We start from the raw sequence: 19,490 nt of genomic DNA, 5'->3' as shown, positions 1-19,490 counted from the left end.
TATTAGTTTGTAGGAATTATTATTGATCAACCGATTACTGACCACTGGTGTCGGCGATCTCTAAGTTTTCAGCTATATTTCTGTAGTAATAAGACCGTATGGTGTAAAATCACTGTAAAATCCACGTTCCCCGACATTTATATACACGAGGAATCACAAAAGATTTGATTACAGCTCAATAACTGTTTCAGTTTTTCAACAAGCAGAAATAAATCGTTGCTTGGCAAGGATAGTTGCGTCGTCTGCCGATATGACAAAGTTGATATCACTGTGATATTGTGTGTAATCAGAAATATACTTCCGGTTGGGAAGGCGGTGATTGCTTGAATGTCTGTTTACATCGTACAAATCTTAAAAGTGTTCCGAGATACTTAGTAGCAAGATTTGCCCTGCTATTTGATGTTTATTGTTTCTACAGTAGCAGTTTTTGCTGTCATTTAAGTTACACTGTAGTAGTAAAATGAGTGCTGTAAATTTTACATCGCCGAAACCAGTACTGCGTGATAAGTAAGAATTTAGTTGCTATTTTCACGATTTGATACCGCATACAGTCAAGTTATTTGTATGTGTTATGCTATTAATTTCAGCCGAAAGAATTTTGATTCCATGTCACTGATGGACAGTGACAGTGTTTGCTCCCAAGAGAATTTTGCGGCGAATTTGGTGTACGAGGTAAGTTGTTTAAAAAAAAACAGACGTTTCTAATACACAAAAATGCACTTTGTTTTCTAACTTCACGATTTATGATTTCAGTTTCTCCGTAGCTACGAATTCAAGGAAACCGTGACCAGCTTCGTAGAAGAATGTAACAATATGGGTTTTGTGCTCAATGAACCGACCACACTGAAAGAAAAAATACAGAGGCAGGATGTTTGTAAGATCCAGAAAGTTTTCCTTGAAAACTCCGATATGGAATTTTTCAATGTAATTTAATATATTAGTTTTTGAAATAGTGATTTCCATAAAGTTGCAGCATTTTTTTATGGTTGTTGAACAGTAGAGCACTGGGTAAATTGATGCTCTCTTGTCACCTCTGATTTACAGATTTTTTTGTGTCTTTGCATTTTTGGTATGTATTTTATTTATTAGAAAATGTTAACATAGTAGAATAATGTAAATAGGTTATAATCCAACTTTGAATTGTTTGCATAGTGACTGTTATCAACTTTGTTTTGACATCATTATTGTGTATGTGGGGTTGTATAATGCAGTGAAATATGTTCCTTCTCAAATGAGAAATACAATACAGCAGCATACCTCTTGGAAGAATGAAGTGGTGCAGTGGTTAAGGCACTATACTCTTATTCGGGGGACGCAGGTTTCTAATGTGTCTATCCATCCAGATTTTAGATTTCTGTAGTTCATGCCAGTATGGCATGGCCAGATTCTTTCCCTGTCCTCTGTGACACGCTTGTTTTTTAATGACCTTGTGACAGGACTTGAAAACCTGATGTTAGATAATTCCCTCTGGCTCATTTTATGTAACTTACCTTGCATCATAAGTTTTTACTGCTTCTTGGTTAAGAAATTCAGACCCTCATTCATTGTTACTTACTTGAAAGTATACAAGAAAATTAGACATATTTGACTCATAAGAAAGAATTAACTTTAAATGTATTAATAAATGAAGTCAACTTAACCATTATACCAGCCATCTCCACTTGATTTGAGGGTTAATTAGGTTTTTGTTAATTTTCCTGACTTGATACTACAATGTGTTAGTAGCATATTTTAAAATTTCCTTTTTCAGCTGTTGATTAGGGAAGGCAGCTTCAGACACCTGTAGGTACTCATGTTGCCCACTTTGTTGTGTAATGGGCCAGTTTTTCATTTATAACACATTTCCTCAGTAAAAAATAGGGCAACATAATCACACTTTACATAGCCATCTTAAGATATTAATTCAGTGCTAAGACATCCTGTGTTTTTTAAGTTAAGATGAAGTATGGCTGCATTTGAATCAGTAAGTTACTTAGTGGGCCTCGGCCTTTTGTATTTATCATAGTTTATGTACTATATATTTACATAATATACATCAAAATACTTGTTGGAGTCTTTTCCATTACCTGAACATCTCTTGCAATTTTAGTTTTTATAACTAAAAGTGTTTTAAATGTAGCACTAACGTACACACCAGACTATACTACAGATCAAGTTTTACCAGAAACTCCATTTTGCATTTGTTGGCTTCGCCTACTCTCAGCCAGATTATCATATCCCCACCTAACCCATGTTTTGGTCTCTGCTGCAGATAATTGCCATTATTCCAAAGATTATTGTTGTTGTTGGTTTTTTTTTGGGGGGGGGGGGGGTGTTGACAGTGGGAAGCTCTTTGTTAATGAACAGTTGTAGTTTAGCAGAATATTCACCACATGCATTGAACACATTATTATTATTATTATTATTATTATTATTATTATTATTATTATTATTATTACTTTTTAAAAAAAGGTCCAAACTTGTTCTTATGCCAATAGTGTGTATTTAATGGTTTAAGACATACTGCTTGTTCATATTTCTCCTGATATGCACATAAGATTGGTAGCTGAATTAACTTAATGCAGTAAGGACACTACTCGTATTTCACTACAGTGAGAATTAATATTAAATTTAATTATTAACTTTACAAACCTTTTCTGCAATTTGAAAATTGTTTCCATATGTTGTGCATGGAACAAGAATAGTTACAAGACACTGGCTATTGGCTGTTATACACTGACAATAGGACCTTAAAGTGGATAAAATGTTGATATCATCCTCTTTACATTCATTACATGCCAATGAACAACTGACGATTGTTGGGTCATGAGGAATATATGATAAGAGTCACTGGCTTTGACCACTGACTTAAAGCTGATAGCTATGTGTGTATTCACAGTTTTGTTGTTAGTTGACTCGGCCAATGAATATTAAAGAAAAAAAAAGTGGTTGTGGTGACTGATCTGTAGCCTAGCTTGAGGTCTAGCTTAGGTTAGAAGCCAGCTTGATTGAGAGTTGATATAGCCAACAAATGTGAAGTTTAAGAAATTCACTTAAGAGGACAGACTGATCCATAGTGAAAAAGTTTGAAATAATTGCCACTGATGTTATGTTATAGTCGCCATGTTGTTTATTGCTTGTTTCCTACATCACTGGTCAAAGCTGGCAACTCGTAGAGAATATCCTCTTCATCTGTAGTCACTCCTACACAGTCTGCAGGTGTATCTTTTATGTTTAAAGAGACAGTTGTTTTCACTCTTTAATAAATTTGTAGTGTTTGTTTTCTTTATGTTCAACAGGTACAAGTGAAACTTTCCTTTAGCTATTCCTCTTATACCTAGTACTCCTGGTTTGTTTAGTAGTAATCTAGATTATTCTTCCTCTTTATTGGCTCTACAGCTCATAATGAGTCTTGGCCTCTTCTACAATGTCCTTCCATTTCTCTCTGTCCTTTGCCAATAATCTCCAGTTTCTGAAGCCCATCCTCCTAAGATCATTGATTACTCCTTCTTCCCGTCTCGCTCTTGGTTGACCACGTCCTCTCTGCCCTCTTGGCTTTCCTTGTAATATTCTTTTTGATACTTCTGTATCAGTCATGTGAGCCACCACATGTCCCCCCCCCCCCCCCCCCCACCTCAGTCTGGATGATTTCACTATCCTGCTGATGGGTTTGTCTTTGTATATGATGTACAGCTCATGGTTGTATCTCCTCCTCCATCTTCCTCTTTCGCAGATTGGGCCGATAATTCATCTAAGTACCTTTCTTTCAAATTCATCCTGTATTTTAATATCTTTTGTTGTTAATGTCCAGGTTTCAGAGGCATATGCAAGCACTTGCCATATAAGTGATTTATAGATAGTTAATTTAGTGGTACGAGTCCGGAGCCTTGAGGATAGAAGTCTTGTTAGTACAAAATAGGCTCTATTGGCTAGTATTAATCGCTGCTTAATTTCATAGGAGGTATCATTTAGATGTGTAACTGTCAAGCCCAGGTTCTTGAAATGTTCAACTCTCTCAAATGTATAAGTGCCCATTGTTACTGCATGTGGCATATTTTCTATAGCTGCAGGTATAGAATATATTTGGTTCCTTCTTTTCTCAAACTCCACTCCCCACTCATCTAATTTCTTGTAGTGCTATTATACTTTGCTTCAGATTTGTTATTTGCTCCAGCATTACTGTCAGTGCTCCTTGACGATATAGGGATCTCACATTCCAAGTACCAATATATAAATCTGATCTACATCTTATATTTCTCTTCTTCCTTATTTTACCTCCTTCATTTACTTGTATTATATCCTCATTGCCATTTTTCATGCCAGGTCTGTCTTCTTCCATCCACCCTGCTTTACTTTGTAGAAGTTTTGCAACAATTGTTGTTTACAGAGTGGGCTGTCAACCCTGCATTCAACACCTACCGGGGGATGGGTGATTTTTAATTAGGGTTTTCTTCCCTTAGCCTTTGGAGACCCAACTCTGAACTGCAAGGCAGCAGTTGTTTTGCTAGTTTTGGTCCGCCCCAGGTATTTTATTTTCCCGGTGTCCACCATATCTGGTGATGTTCCCCAATCCGCCACCTGAGTAGTTGTCCGATGGGAGACTAGCAACTCAACACGGGTGTGTTCCAGCTAATACTGAAAAATCCAGTACCAATTCTCACCTTTGATCAGTGATGTCAACAAGATGACACTCCCCAATTTCACCCTTATGCAATACGCAATCATAACATCACACATTCAAGACACAGAGGAAAACAATCCCATTATACAAAATATAATCAAAATAATTTGAAGAACAACTTGAAACCAATGTAGGTTAGTTGAATTTATACTGTACCAACACACAAATAAAAATGCTAAAAAATTGGAGTCAGAAATTTCACTTAATCTATGTAGCTCAAAAAGTCCACAGTACCATGCAACCACAACTCTCATCAATGGATGCGAAAGAAAACTTTGCTTGACATACATAGCTAGAACAAAGTCGAACATACCAGAAAGCACAATTTGTTCGAAGAACAAGTACCGAAAACTTCACTTGACCTATGCAGGATGTTCCATAATTTATGGTGTAAATGTATACAGTTGAAAGTACACAAAAAAACCTATAAGTATTGAGATTTAAAACTCATAGCTTTGTGCTATGGACATTTCTCCAGTATATGCATGGTGTAATCAGTAGTGAAGATAAAGTAGTGCTCATAGCTCTTCAGGTATGCCTTTTAGAGCCCATGTTTACTGTGACTATTTGTACTCCCAGTATCATGTACTTTCAACTGTAGGCATGGCACCATTAATTATGATACACAGTGTGTAACTTGTGTATAGTCAATAATGCCAAACTCACCTACCAGAACTGATTCCAAAAATTAATATTGAAAACTTCAATTCACCGATATAGGAAGAACAAACTTCTTCACTAAAAAACCGAAACTCGCTGCACTAACTAATATCAAAAACCTAACTTGACAAAAGTATGTAGTTCAAGCACTGCAATATCTGCTAATTTTAGTTAATCGTTATGAATTGCAACTAATAAGAACCCACACTTCTTACATAATATACAACACTGGAGTGTGCTTACCAACCAGTCAATCCACATTACACAAAATTAAAAGCAACAGTGTGTGTCATTGGAAATTCTTTTGCCTTACCATAGCTTATTGAATATGCTCCTCTGTGGTGGCCTCATTGTTAATAAAGTAAGAGCTTTTAGTTTTGCACACTCTATTTTATGTTTAGCTTTGTTGGTAACATGTTTCTTTCTCTTCATCCACAGGCTTGGAATACTCTCATACCACCATCAATAAAAAGTAAACTTGAATACAGAAAACTGACTTTTTACCTTCATGTCTATTTTGCAATAATACCACTAATTTTGGGCAAGACAAGTACATTAACATTATGACAGAAGGAATCTGAGAAAATGGAAGATCCTTCTAACACAAATTTTTGTAATGAGAACTCTGGACGTAAAGGAATTGCTGTGGAGCATGAAAATAATTGCAGTGATGCCAGAGTAGAAGACAAAAGTGAAAATGAAATAAATAAGAGTCACAATGTGAAAGAGAATTTTATGTCTTTGGAGAACACAGATACAATAACGGAATGTGGTGATCAGATGGAGTGCCGGCTTACAAATGAAATTAAAGATATGGATGTTAAAAGTGACAGTTCTGTTGTGGCTAAAAAAGGGGAGTTTCGTAACCTGGAACTAATCTCTGACAATTGCTATGAAAATGAAAGTGTTAGCAGTGAATCTGAGATGAACAGTTACAATGGGCAAAGTGGAATGACTGCCTTAAAAAACTTTTTGGAAACCGAAGGATGTGAATTTAGTGGTGAAACAGAATTTCTTCGATTCTATGCACTTCCATATGTTAATGATCCAAAGTCTCATCCATCATTCCAGAATCTATTTACAGTGAGTAGATATACACTGTGTGGACTTAATTCTTGTTTTGATAATGTACTGAGTATTGGGGCTGTGTGTAAAGTACATTGTGGGATTACTGCGATTACACGGTGTGTCAAATCATTTGTTGCTGGTATCACACTACTGACTGTTAAACTCCACATAGCTTTAATTGTTGTATTAAATCCCACTAGCACATAATTTTGTTTTTTGTAATTCAGACAAAAGACCACTGACTCCATACGAAGAATATTTCTTTTTATCTAGCTTTTCTTTTAAACATTTTTGTTGTGTACAGAGTGATACCGACACTAATTTGTTTTTTACTATTGCTCATCATTTCAATATATGTAAAACTATTGTTTGTTGATACATGGATGTGATCCACAACTCAGTATAAGGGTTGATTGCTGAATGTAAATTTTTGTGACTTAAACTACTCTAATAAGGTTTGCACCACCCTCATGATTTGCAATGTCCCAGAAATATTTCTCAATACTCTTTTCAACTACAGGAAATCACTACATACAGCAACCCATCTAATGGAGGGAGAAGCAAACCTGCATATTTCATTGCAGTTCAGTAGTGTGTCTGTGGCACCAACCGTGAACAGGACACTGTGGCTTCTGTGCACTGTTAAATGTATCAACATGTGTGGAAGGATGATTTCGCAATGTGACCAAGCATTCATAATTCCCTGTGCGCTCCTGAAGGCCGGGCCATGGGTCTGACGTGTAACAGGTGACTAGGTAACATGTAATTGCCAGCCCCTGGTTGACGAATAGGGTTCGCACGTACCCCTTGGTACATGCCACACCCAGGGAGAGGTGATTGCCTGAGCTGCAACTTTCCCAAATTGCCAATTGGTCCCTCTGTCAGGTGTTCAGGAGGTGTGACCTGAGGTGTTGAACAATCACGTAAGGCGGGTGTGCCCCTTGGAAGGAGGGCACCTTTGGAGGCACTGGCATTTGGGGATTTTCTCGCAATGAGTCCATCATCTTTCCAATCAAAGTCTTCAAAACATAATGAGTTTACTGATACAAAGACCCTTCCCGCTGCACCAAGATTCCTTGTGGTGTCATGTACTGAAGGCGGTCAGTCCTTTACCACGGTAAATCTGTTCATTATTCAGAAAGGTGTTGATGCAGTTGCCGGCCCTGTGAAATCCTGCTCTCATTTATGGAATGGCACTTTGCTTTTGGAGACTACTTCTGATTCTCAAACACAACAACTGCTTGCTGCCTCACTTCTTTATGGCTACCCTGTTCGTGTCTAGGCCCATAGAACTTTGAATTCTTTCTGTGGTGTAATTTACATGAGGCTGCTCGATTGTCTAACAGAGACCACAATCCAATCTTACCTCTCTGATCAGGGTGTCATTGCCGTCCATTGTGTAATGAAAAAGGTAGATTCCTCCTTGGTGCCACCCGCATTCTTTTTCTCTCCTTTGATAGTGGTCCTTCCGTCCAAAATCAAAACAGGCTATGAAATTATCACAGTCCAGCCGTACATTCCAAACCCAATGCGCTGTTACCTGTGTCATTGTTTCAACCACACTAGAACATTTTGTCGACATTCAGCCAAATGTGTAACCTGTTGTAGGGATGTGCACAAGGGCAATTGTCCACCTCCTTCTCCTACTGTATCAACTGAAATCTCAGCCATGTATCTTGATGAGCGGGCTGTCCAAGAGATCCACGTAAAGGAAAAAGTGCCTTACCCAGTCGCTTGCAAGTTACTGTCTAGTCACAAACCATGCGTACTCCCGTCTGGCACCTATACAATATAACCCCGCTTTTACATTCCCAGGATTGATGTTTTGCCATGGTTTACGACATTTTTCATTGGTCCCGTCAAATTTCCTATGCCCACAATGTTAATTTGCAGCTGATTATGTGGTCAAAATATTTATAATTTTCCCGCGATCTACACATTACGAAACAAAATTATGATAAAATGACGCTGGTATGATGTTGGCTGTTCACCAGTGTTTACAAATATCACGTGGTTAAGTTTCTTGACACCAGGGCACGCTACTCAGCAGATTTGTACCAGTAAACACGAAAAAGTTGGAACAATTTGTGCTGTATATCCCACCACTGCCAACCTCTCCTTGGCTTGGTGGCTGATGAGAGTAACTACGTTCATTCGAGTGAAGATACCATGACCAGTCACAACCATTTCCAAGCTGTCTCTACTGCACTATTTAGTGTGTGTGTGTTTTGTGTGTGTGTGTGTGTGTGTGTGTGTGTGTGTGTGTGTGTGTGTGTGTGTAGGGGGGGTGTCTACATAACTGATGAGGCACAGTACCTGATAATCTCAAAAATATTACTACAGTCCAACAGACACAGAATAACACATATTTAAACACCATACAAAATACTTATTTACATATTTGCACTTTCTGAAATGTGTCATGCTAAGCAAGACAAAATACGTAACTAGTGCAGTATTTCCTCATTTAAATAATGAATGACAGCTGCTGGCTTTCAAAACATCGATTATGACATATGAAATTGAGTCAAACGTTCCTACTTCCTAGAGTTACCAGTTCCAGTTACATAGCAGTTTTTATTAGATAATAAACCTTCATTAGATAATAAACAAGTCCCCGACAAGTCTTTTGATGTCTGTTATGTACTTCATACATAAATTGCAAGGGCTATCCTATATGTAACTTATACAGCTTAAAATGTTATTTCCCACGTATCACATTTTCCCGTGTTTTACCCCATTTTTTGGAAGTCTCTTCAAAAGTGTAGAAGCAGTATTTCACTATAGTTATGTTCTTGTTACCTCTCGCTCCATGAAGGACATGGCCACACTGACATGTGACCTCCAATTCAGCTCTGAGGTTGAGATCGCCCAGTGTCAAGGTAGCATCACCATCCCGCCCCATCCAGCTGTGCAACAAGCCGTCAAACTCTCACCTCAAGGGGCAACGCCACCAGCTACACGACCAGTTAGCCAGAAAGGACAGAAGGAGTACTAAAGGACAGGAGTAGTACTCCCATGAAGACTTCCTCTGTCCTTTCAGGCAAACAACACCCCAGTCTTCCTCTAACCGGAAAGGCGGAAAGAAGTCCACCAAAGGCAAACGGTCTTCTCCTTCAACAACTCTAGGATCCTCTTCGGCAGTTTTGCCATGTGATACCTTAGCCTGGCCGGCCTCCTTGTTGTCAGTGTGCACCACCAACCGTTTCTCAGCGTTGGACTCCACAGACTGACTGCACAAGCATCTCTTCCTCATTGTGACTCTCCTCCAATGGAATGTTAGTCGCCTTTGGTCCCACATAGAGGATTTACAGCTGCTTTTAACATCGCACTGTCCCCTTGTGCTCTGCCTTCAGGAAACAAAATTGTGCTCTCACGACCACTTTGAGCTTTCACATTTCTTACCAATTTGTTTTGACCTTCCCCTTGAGGTCGGCATTCCATCTCGTGGGATGTAATGCTGCTCATAAGGGATGACATTCATAGTCAACCCATCTCCCTGACTACCTATCTACAAGCTATTGCAGTTCACCTTTTCCTTCCGCACCTGACTTTTTCCCTCTACCATTTATGTCCCTCCGTCATTCGATGTCACCAGGACAGACTTTCTTCAGCGTATTGGGCCTCTACCTCCCAATTTTTGCTACTCGGTGACTTTAATGAGCATCATTCCCTTTGGGGTTCTGCCAGGACGTGTCAGCGAGGTACCCTATTGGCTGATCTTCTTAACCCACTCAACCTTTTCTGCTTTAACACTGAAGCACCCACTTTCCTTTCAGACTCCTCCACACCTATTCTCATTTGGAACTATCCTTCTGCACTGCCCAGCTTGCCCATTGTCTTGAGTGGTCCGTTCTTTTGGACACTTACTCTAGCGACCATTTCCTGTGTGCTATCTGTTCACTGACTCCTACCCCATCCGCGTGCGCACCCAAATAGCAGTTTACTAAGGCTGACTGGCAGCTTTACTCCTCCCTGGTGACCTTTGAAGAACAAGATTTCCCTGGTTGTGATGACCATGTGGAATATCTCACAAATGTTATCCTTACTGATGCAGAACATTCCATTCCTCGCATTTCCTCTTTACCATGTTGTATCCCAGTCCCTTATTGGACTGTGGCATGCCACAACGCAATTTGCACGGAGATGTGCTCTCTGCCTTTTTAAGTGCCATCCTATGATGCAAAACTGCATTCATTATAAACTTGTGTGCAAAGTGTTGTCGCATTCTTCAGGATAGCAAAAGAGCTAGCTGGATTTCATTCCGTAGTTCTTTTAACAGTTCCACCCCTTCCTCTGTTGTGTGGGCCAACCTTCAACAGCTCTTTGGGACCAGGATCCATTTCCTAAATTTCCTGCCTGACAGTAGCAGACGATGTCATTGTAGACCCTATTGCTATCTCCAACACCTTGGGCCGCCATTTTGCGAAAGTTTTTAGCTCTTCCCACTATCACCCAGCCTTCCTCCATAAAAAATGAGTGGAGGCGGCTCGGGCGATACCTTTCTTTTCTTCGAATCGAGAGTCCTACAGTGCTGCCTTTACTACGAGAGCCACACACCATTCACATTCGGATATTGCAGCACCTTTCTTTTGCAGGCAAGCACTTTCTGCTTAACACATACAACTGCATCTGGTCAGAGGGCACATTTCCTGGACACTGGTGAGAAGCCACCATCATACCCATACCTAACTCTAAGCCTAGTAAGGACAAAAACCTTCCTTCGAGCTCTCTTACCAGCTGCATTTGCAAGGTGATGGAACATATTAATCATGCCCAGTTGGAATGGTGGCTAGAGTCTCGCAATTCACTGTCGGATGCATGGTGTGGATTTAGAGTGCAGCATTCTGCAGTTGACCATTTTGTTACTTTGTCCACCCATGTCGTGAATGGTTTTCTGCTGAAATCCCAGACTGTGGCTTTTTTTTCGATTTGTAGGAGGCCTAAGACACCTACTGGAGAACTGGTATCCTCGGTACTCTTTACATGTGGGGCTTCCGTGGGGGGCTGCCCTGTTTCCTTCAGGCATTTTTAAAAGACCAAGTTTTCAAGGTGCATGTGGGTTCTGCCTTGTCGGACATCTGTATCCAGGAAACCGATGTGCCTCAGGGTTCCGTCCTGCGTGTCGTCTTCTTTTCTATTGCCATTAACCCTATAAAGTTCTGTCTCCTGCTGGACATCTCTGGCTCCGTTTTTGTTGATGATTTTACCGTCTATTGCAGTTCTCCACGGACCTGTCTCACTGAGTGCTTCAGTGATGTTTTGATCTTCTTTACTCATGGAGCATTGACAATGGCTTTCGCTTTTCCACTGACAAAACTGTCTGTATGAATTTCTGGTGATTCAGTTGGTTTCTCCCACGATCTTTACATCTTGGGCCTGTTACCCTTCCAGTTGCTGAAACTACAAAATTCCCTGGGCTCATGCTTGATTGGAAACACTCTTGGTCCTCCCATGTGTCTTACCTGGCAGCCCGCTGTACTTGGTTCCTCAATGCCCCACGTGTCCTCAATGGTACTTCCTGGGGTGCTGATCGAACTACCCTCCTCCGTTTGTACTGGTCCCTTGTCTGTTCGAGACTCGACTATGTGTGCTTTGTTTATTCATCTGCATGTCCATCCCTCTTAAGCCATCTCAACGCTATCCCCCTCGTGGCATCCGTTTCACCATGAGTGCCTTTTACGCTAGCCTGCTTGAGTGTCTATGCTGAACCTGCTGAACTATCACTGGTCCTACTGCTGTGACTTTCTTCTCAGCAGGAATGCATGCAGTTTGCCGTGCATGGCCACCCACCCTATGCCTCCTCCTTTGATGATTCCTTTGATTGCCAGTATGGGGCGTGTCCCTCTTCTCTGTTAGCTCCTGGAGTCTGCTTTTGGCACTTGATACAGTGGCTTAACTTCACACTACCTGCAACTTTCCCGGTGGGTGTTAACTTTTCACCACCTTGGCTTCGTGAAGTGGCCCATGTTAACCTTGGCCTTCATTCACTTCCTAAGAACGCTACTCCAGCCTTGATCTATCGCCTTCAGTTTCACGACCTTCGTATTTAACTTCGTGATAGTACTTTTGTATACTCTGATGGCTCTTGGACTGACCATGGGGTTCGGGTGTGCCTGTTGATGTCGGCTCCCCGGCTCCCAGCATACCGCTCAGTATTTACAGCCGAGCTCTTCGCCCTGTATCAGGTGATGGAGTACACCCAGCAATACAGCCTTTTCAATTGTGTCTTCTACTCACTCACTCAGCTCCCTTCAAAGTCTATGTGTGCTGTACGCTACCCATCCCTTAGTGCAGTGGGTCCAGGAAAACTGTCACTTCCTCACTCTTGGTGGAGCCAGTGTGATGTTTCTGTGGGTTCCTGGTCATGTTGATCTGCCAAGAAACGAGGCTGCTGATGCTGCTGCCAAGGCTACAGTCCTCGTACATCAACCCGCAAGTTCCTATATTCCCTCCGACGATCTCTGTGTTGCCATCTGTCAGGAGGTGGTATCCTTTTGGCATCACCAATTGTGCTCCCTTTACGGGAATAAGCTCTGGCTTATTAAGCCTCTTTTAGTGGCTTGGATGACCTCTTCTCAGCCCTCCTGCTGGGAGGAGGTCATTTTAACTAGGCTCCATATTGTGCACTGCCTTTTTAGCCATCGTCATTTGATAAATGACTCTACCCCACCACTTTGTACACACTGTGCTCAAGTTTTAACTGTGTGCTACTTCCTGATGGAATGCCCATTTCTTAGCCTGTTATTTTCCTGCTTGGGTTTGCCATCTGAGTTATCGGCCGTTTTAGGAAAAGGTGCCTGGGCTAGTGAGTGTGTTTTACTTGTTATTCACCAAAGCAATATGGTGAAGGCCATTTAATTTTTAGTTTTGGACCTCCATTTTTTATTATGTCTTTTTTAGCTGTCTTGTATTATGTCAATTGGGACTGACATATACTCTTTTTTTAACTCTTGTCTGAGTTTGTGTTCTATAATTTTGAGTTGGATGCATATGACCCCAGATTTTTGTGCACCCTAAAGCAAAACAAAACCAAAACCAAACTATAAATTGACACGCAAGGCGAGTTTTCATTTCCTCTTGCTAGTCTTTGTTTCCTGGCTTGTTCTTGAGTCGCCATCAACCACTACCATACCTTGTGCCCACAGTGTTGTTTATAAGCGTTTTCACTCTTGTGTAGATGCCAAAGTGGTGATACAGGACATTCTCATCCATGTGACACTTCAATTTTTTTTCTCCCTCCCCTTTTCGTAGCATTAATTTTAAGCCACCAGGGATCCAACATTTTTGCAATGATGGAGGGAGCAGTTGCACCTACAGGAGCAGCACCAGATACAAGCACTGCTAAACCAGGATGTGGAATTGCTTTGCACTCATAACTATGCAGGTGGTGGGCCAGGTGCCTGCTGTGCAGTCTTCTTCCCTGCTCTGATGCTGTTTGCTGCTTTCGATGAATATATGGAAAGGCGGGTGTTATGTCCGCACTGTAACACAACAAATATTCCATGATTACCAAATTTATTTGACCTTCTGTCACTCAAAACAAAACTTAAGTTCGACTACACAACACTTCGCTGGCTGTAGCGCCAAGGAGAAAATCAGAGTCACTAGTAGAGAATAAAAGTCCAAACCACTGCCAACCAGTCGATACCGACGCGTTGCAAGTTTCCAGCCAGGGAGGCCACAGTAAGGCTCGGTCGTCGTGAATCCAGCAGCCGGGTAGTAACACAGTCATCGGCGAAGATTGAACTGGTTAAACGGGCTCAGGGAGCTTGCTTAAATCCGCAGGTCCGGCCAATCAGTGTGTTGGTAGATGGCGCCCTTATACGGTTGCTCACTCTGGTGGCAAGGGCAGCGCCGCCAGGGTAATCCGTACCTCATATGCAGACTCGCTAATTCAGGACATGATTGGCTGGTTACCATCTGATCCTGAGGTCCAGACAAAGGCATTGACCTTGTTCGAGGTGGTCAATATTTTTCACACATTGATTTAGGCGAAGCATACCTGTGCAGTTGCCATTGGACGCAGCTTCTTGTACTTTGTGCTCCTGGTACCTCTTAGGGCTGTACCAGCTTAATTACTTGCCTTTCAAAATCTTGTTTGCACCAGGAATTTATCAACATTATTTAGAGCAGTTGATTCAGGACATTTTCTGTCATGTATACTACCATAAGGATATCTGGGTTACGGGCTGTATTAGCGAGGAGCATTTACAAAACTTGCGCATGATTTTCTGGTTATATTGAGAATGGCCTTAGTTGCAATCTGGAAAAGTGCAGTTTTTCCTCTACAGAGGTGCATTTTTTGGGACATGTGCATAGCAGAGATGGTCTCATGCCAATGAATGAACACATTAAGGCCTTGTTAACCTGCCAGCACCCAAGATCCCGAAGGTGCTCCGTCTTTTTTGGGAAAGATTTTGTATTATACTAAGTTTACTCTTCAGGCTGTGTACATCTGCCATTCTCTTTCTTAACTGGCTTTGCCAGAAGGACATTAAGTTTATCTGGTCTGAAAATTGTCATTGGGCTGTTCGTTCCCTCAAGGAGTATTGATGCTCTACTCCCTGTTTGGCTTTTTTTTTTTATGCTGGCCTGACCCAGATGGCATTGGTATCCTGTCAGAACCTGGATGGCACCAAACAGCAGATCACTTATGCATCAAAGACACTTTCTGACATGCATCACAGTTATTCACAGGGGGAAGAATGGGCACAGGCTGTTATTATTATTTAAAAAGTTTCACATTTTCTTGTATTGGGAGAGGTTCCTTCTCATCACCGACCACAAGCTGCTGATTGTTTTATTTGGACCTTGTCCTAAGCTCCCATATAGGATTGCCCACCAGTTGCAGAGGTAGGCCCTCTTTCTCAGTAATTATAGCTATGACGTTCGTGACTGCTCCTGGCACAACGTGCAAATACTGATGTGCTACCTCAGCTGCCAGTAGGGCCTGATCTAGAGTTCAATCAGCAGGAGGCTCTTATTTTTGCATTGGACAATACCTTGCAGCAACCTTGTGGGGTTTTCCATTGACAGAGTGAGATGATGTGACTGCCATGGCTGCCAACCTGATTTTCTGGAAAATTGTTTGGCTGTCCAGGTGTATTGGCCAGAGCTCCTCTCTTAGGTGTGGATTCAATGTGGTGTACATTTTTTCTCTTATTTGATTATCTCAACATTGTCCAAGGGATCCTCATGCTTGCCACAGAGGAGGCATGCTGTTGAATGGTCATCCCCAGTGTTATGTCCTAGCATACTCCAGTTGCTGCATGCATTGTATTAGGTTATGACTTGTAACCTTGAGAAGTGTCTTTCAGTAATCATATGGCAAATGTGGAAGTAGGCTTGTGGGCTCTCCCTCAGAAAATTTTGTGTGAGGGGGGGGGGGGGGGGACGCCTTAGGAGTTTAACATCCCATCTAATTGAGGTCATATAGAGAAAGAGCGGGAGCTTGGATTGTGTCAAGGATGGGGAAAGAAATTGGCTGTGGCCTTTCAAAGGAACCATCCCGGCACTTGCCTGGAGGGATTTAGATGGAAAATTTTAAAAATTAGAATTATGTGTTTAACCTTTAAACACTCTTTCAGACACTTTCTGGCCCTAAATAAAGATGATTTTCCAGCAATTAAAATGATTGTAAATGGAAAAAAATCTGTTTAAGTGGAAAAAGCTAAAAATCAATTTAGTGAACATAAGGTGGTTTAGAAACATTCCTGTAATTTACTAGTACTGTGGTAACAGTACACACCTACCTCTCAAATTATTAATTAAAAGGAAATGAAAACATGTAAATAAAATCCACTTACATCATGAAATGAGAGGCCTGCCTTCAGTGTTTTATACAAATATCCAAACTTTAAAATTGCTGCAAAAATAACACCACTGGTCAAAATGACGTCAAATTGCAATGGAATGTTATCAGAGAAGGGGGAAAATATTTGGCAGAAGAAAAATAAGTAGTTACTAAATGTAGCAATAGATGGTGCTGTAAGCATCATAATTTAATAGTGGTTGACTACAAATGACAAATGAATCATACAACAGTGCCTAAGGGATACGTTCAATGTTAAACAAACTGTACTACTCAGTGTGCATTTGTGTACAGGTGTGATATTCCTGTACACACATGCACACTATGTTATGTAAGACCATCCACCATGGCAAGGTCATATCCCATCAAATGGGAACAATTGGTTTTTAATTGTACTGAGGCAAAAAACTGCATAAAAAACATCAATAAAATCAAGTCCCATTATTAATTTCCATGTGACTGGTGCAAAACATGTTCAATATGCTGTCCACCATTTTCTGCAAAAAGTTGAAATCGAGAAACAGTGATCATAGGTGAGAGTGGGCTCCCCATTGCGACTTCTTCTGTTTGTTCATTGTATTCTCCATTAAAGAGACAATACGTGGAGGTCAGAATGTGCCAGAAAAGGTCGGTTGTCTTCTTGTCACATTTCTGTGCAATAAGCTCAACTGACTCTAGAAGCGGCACCCTGGTGAATAATGAAACAGCGTCAAAACTCGCCAGGATATCTGAGTCTTTCAGCTTGAAGTTGTCGAGATGAAAACTGCATCCCCAGACAACTCAATGCCCACGAGATTGATGACCGTCTTGCATGGGGCCTCCAGCGATGGTTTGTCAGAGAGACGAGAGAATTTAGATATCTGGCGTCCCGAGGCCGCCTTATGTGCAGAATCAGCGGTCATCCAGGTAACACCATCAATCCAGTCCCAGGTCCCAGAATTAAAATGATTGGCTAGTTGTAGATGTAGTTTAAGTAGTTCCTGGGAGTTGTACTCAAGGCTGCAGCAGGTAAAGTGCACCCTCTAATGAACTAAGGCGAGGCTAGCACACTTCTTAATTCTCTTAGTTGCTGCAGAATCGATGTGATGGGTGACCCTAGCAAAGTTTGGCACGACATATCTTCAGAAAAGCAAGAGCACTCAGCAAAATGCTCCTTCGGTGGCGCAGCTTGTCGAATTTCTTCATGCTACGATACATGTCCTCCCTGTAGAGGTATATTATGTGATTCTTCAGTTTCTCCCAGTGTATTTCTTGCTCAAACAGTGCAACTTGGCTGCATTGTGTAACACATTCCGAATGCGACTATGGAAACACTTCAATCAATTGTGGAACATGCTGATTCTCGCTCAAACAGTCCATGGGTGTACTGCTGGTCCATAGTGGCCAACAGGCACAATATTTCAGCGATCAGACATGTCGCCATCGTCAGGTGCACTGATGAACTGAGCTCCTGAGGGCTGGCGGCCATCTTAAATCCCCTCCCCCTGTGAGGTGTTTTCTCCGCGCCCACGGTCGTGCATCGGCGTCTATAGTGGCGTCAGTGCAATTGTCTTGTCCACCCTGGTCACCCGTTTTTCTTTACTGAGCCTCTTTTTAATTAGACTTGATGCTGGTTCCCATGCCTTGCTGAGGTTATAGCCACAATATCGATTGATGAGTCCATCCTTGGTACAAATTTCGATAGCCTTTCTAATGACACTGTCCCAGTATTTAGAGGTCTGTGCAAAGACACTGGTATGTTGGAAGTCCATTTCGTGATTTTCGAACAAACAGTGCTCTCCGTTGAGCTTATTGCACAGAAATTTGATGAGAAGATGACCGATGTTTTAAGGCATGTTCTGACCTCCACGTATTTTCTCTTTAATGGAGAATACTATGAACAAACAGAAGGAGTCGCAATGGGGAGCCCACTCATGCCTGTGGTCGTGAATTTCTATATGGAGTACTTAGAGGACGAAGCTTGGGCGTCATACAAATGGAAACCTACTTGTTTTCTTCATTATGTGGTTGACACATTTGTGATCTGGCTCCATGGAAGGGACAAGCTCCTAGACTTCCTTACACACTTGAACTCCATACATCTGAACATCAGATTCACTATGGAGACCGAAGCAGAAGGAAGATTACCATTCCTGGACGTCATTGTTAAAAGAAGAGTGGGTGGCACCCTGGGCCAAGGGGTATACAGGAAGAAAACACACTCCAACCTGTATTTGCATTCGGATAGCTGCCACCACCCTTCACAGAGGAATGGGGTACTAAAATCACTGGTGCACGGGGTGCATACCACTTCTGGCACTGTGTGTCTGCCCCATGAGCTGGAACATCTTAAAACTGTATTCCGTAAAAACGGGTACTTGGAATGGCAAATCAGACACACTCTGTGCCCCACCTCTACAGTACAGTGTGTGAAGATGGAAGTAGTCACGGAGGAAGAGAGAGCCACTGACTATATACCATAGACTGGTGCACTATCGGGGAAAATAGGATGAATATTGAGGAAACACTGAGTAGGAACTGCCTATTGCCCACCCAATAAAACACTAGCATTATTGGGAAGTTTCAAAGACAATCTCGGTTTGCGGAAGGCTGGCATATACCAGATTCTGTATCAGTGTGGGAAGACTTATATTGGCCAGAAAGTGTGCACTAAAGATCGTTGCCGAGAACTTCAGAGCCACACTCGACTTAGGAACCCCCAACAAGTCATTGGTCACAGAACACTGGTTGTCCGAAAATCACGAAATGGACTACCAACATACCAGGGTCTTGGCACAGACATCAAATTACTGGGATAGCTTCATTAGAGAGGCTATCGAAATCCGTACCAGGGACGGACTCATCAACTGAGATTGCAGCTATAACCTGAGCAAGGCATGGGAACCAGCATTGAGTCTAATTAAAAAGATGCTCAACAAAGAAAAGAGGTGACCAGGACGGACGAGGCAGTTACACTGACGCCACCAAAGAGGCTGACACCAGCATCTCAGCGACCGCTGATGTGCGGCCACGGGTGCAGACCGCGGAGAGAATGTCTAACAGGGGGAGGGGGTTTAAGACGGCCACCCACCCTCAGGAACTGAGTTCATCAGCATACCTGACGAAGGCTACGTGTCTGATCACCGAAATATTGTGCCCATTGGACACTATGGACCGACAGTACACCCATGGACTGTTTGAGCAAGAATCAGCATGTTCCACAATTGATTGAAGTGTTTCCATAGTCGCATTCGGAATGTGTTACACAATGCAGCCAAGTTTGCAATCAGAACACTGAACACAACATCT

General features: G+C 41.8%; 1 protein-coding gene across 1 annotated transcript in view; it reads left to right on the top strand.

Moving 5' to 3' along the window:
- Positions 1–204: 204 nt before the first annotated feature.
- The window catches only part of LOC126298155 (lisH domain-containing protein ARMC9-like), a 232,051-nt gene continuing 212,765 nt past the window's right edge, over positions 205–19,490 (top strand). The window contains exons 1-5 of the mRNA XM_049989465.1: positions 205–507; positions 588–672; positions 754–924; positions 5,759–5,870; positions 5,901–6,592. Coding sequence (XP_049845422.1) covers positions 461–507; positions 588–672; positions 754–924; positions 5,759–5,870; positions 5,901–6,592 — 1,107 coding nt within the window. The 5' untranslated portion in view covers positions 205–460. The remainder of the gene's footprint in view (positions 508–587; positions 673–753; positions 925–5,758; positions 5,871–5,900; positions 6,593–19,490) is intronic.

This window comes from Schistocerca gregaria, chromosome X, assembly GCF_023897955.1.
Source record: "Schistocerca gregaria isolate iqSchGreg1 chromosome X, iqSchGreg1.2, whole genome shotgun sequence".
NCBI classification, from domain to species: domain Eukaryota; kingdom Metazoa; phylum Arthropoda; class Insecta; order Orthoptera; family Acrididae; genus Schistocerca; species Schistocerca gregaria.
Note: the sequence above shows the minus strand (reverse complement) of the source record. Positions and strands in the feature narration are given on the sequence as shown.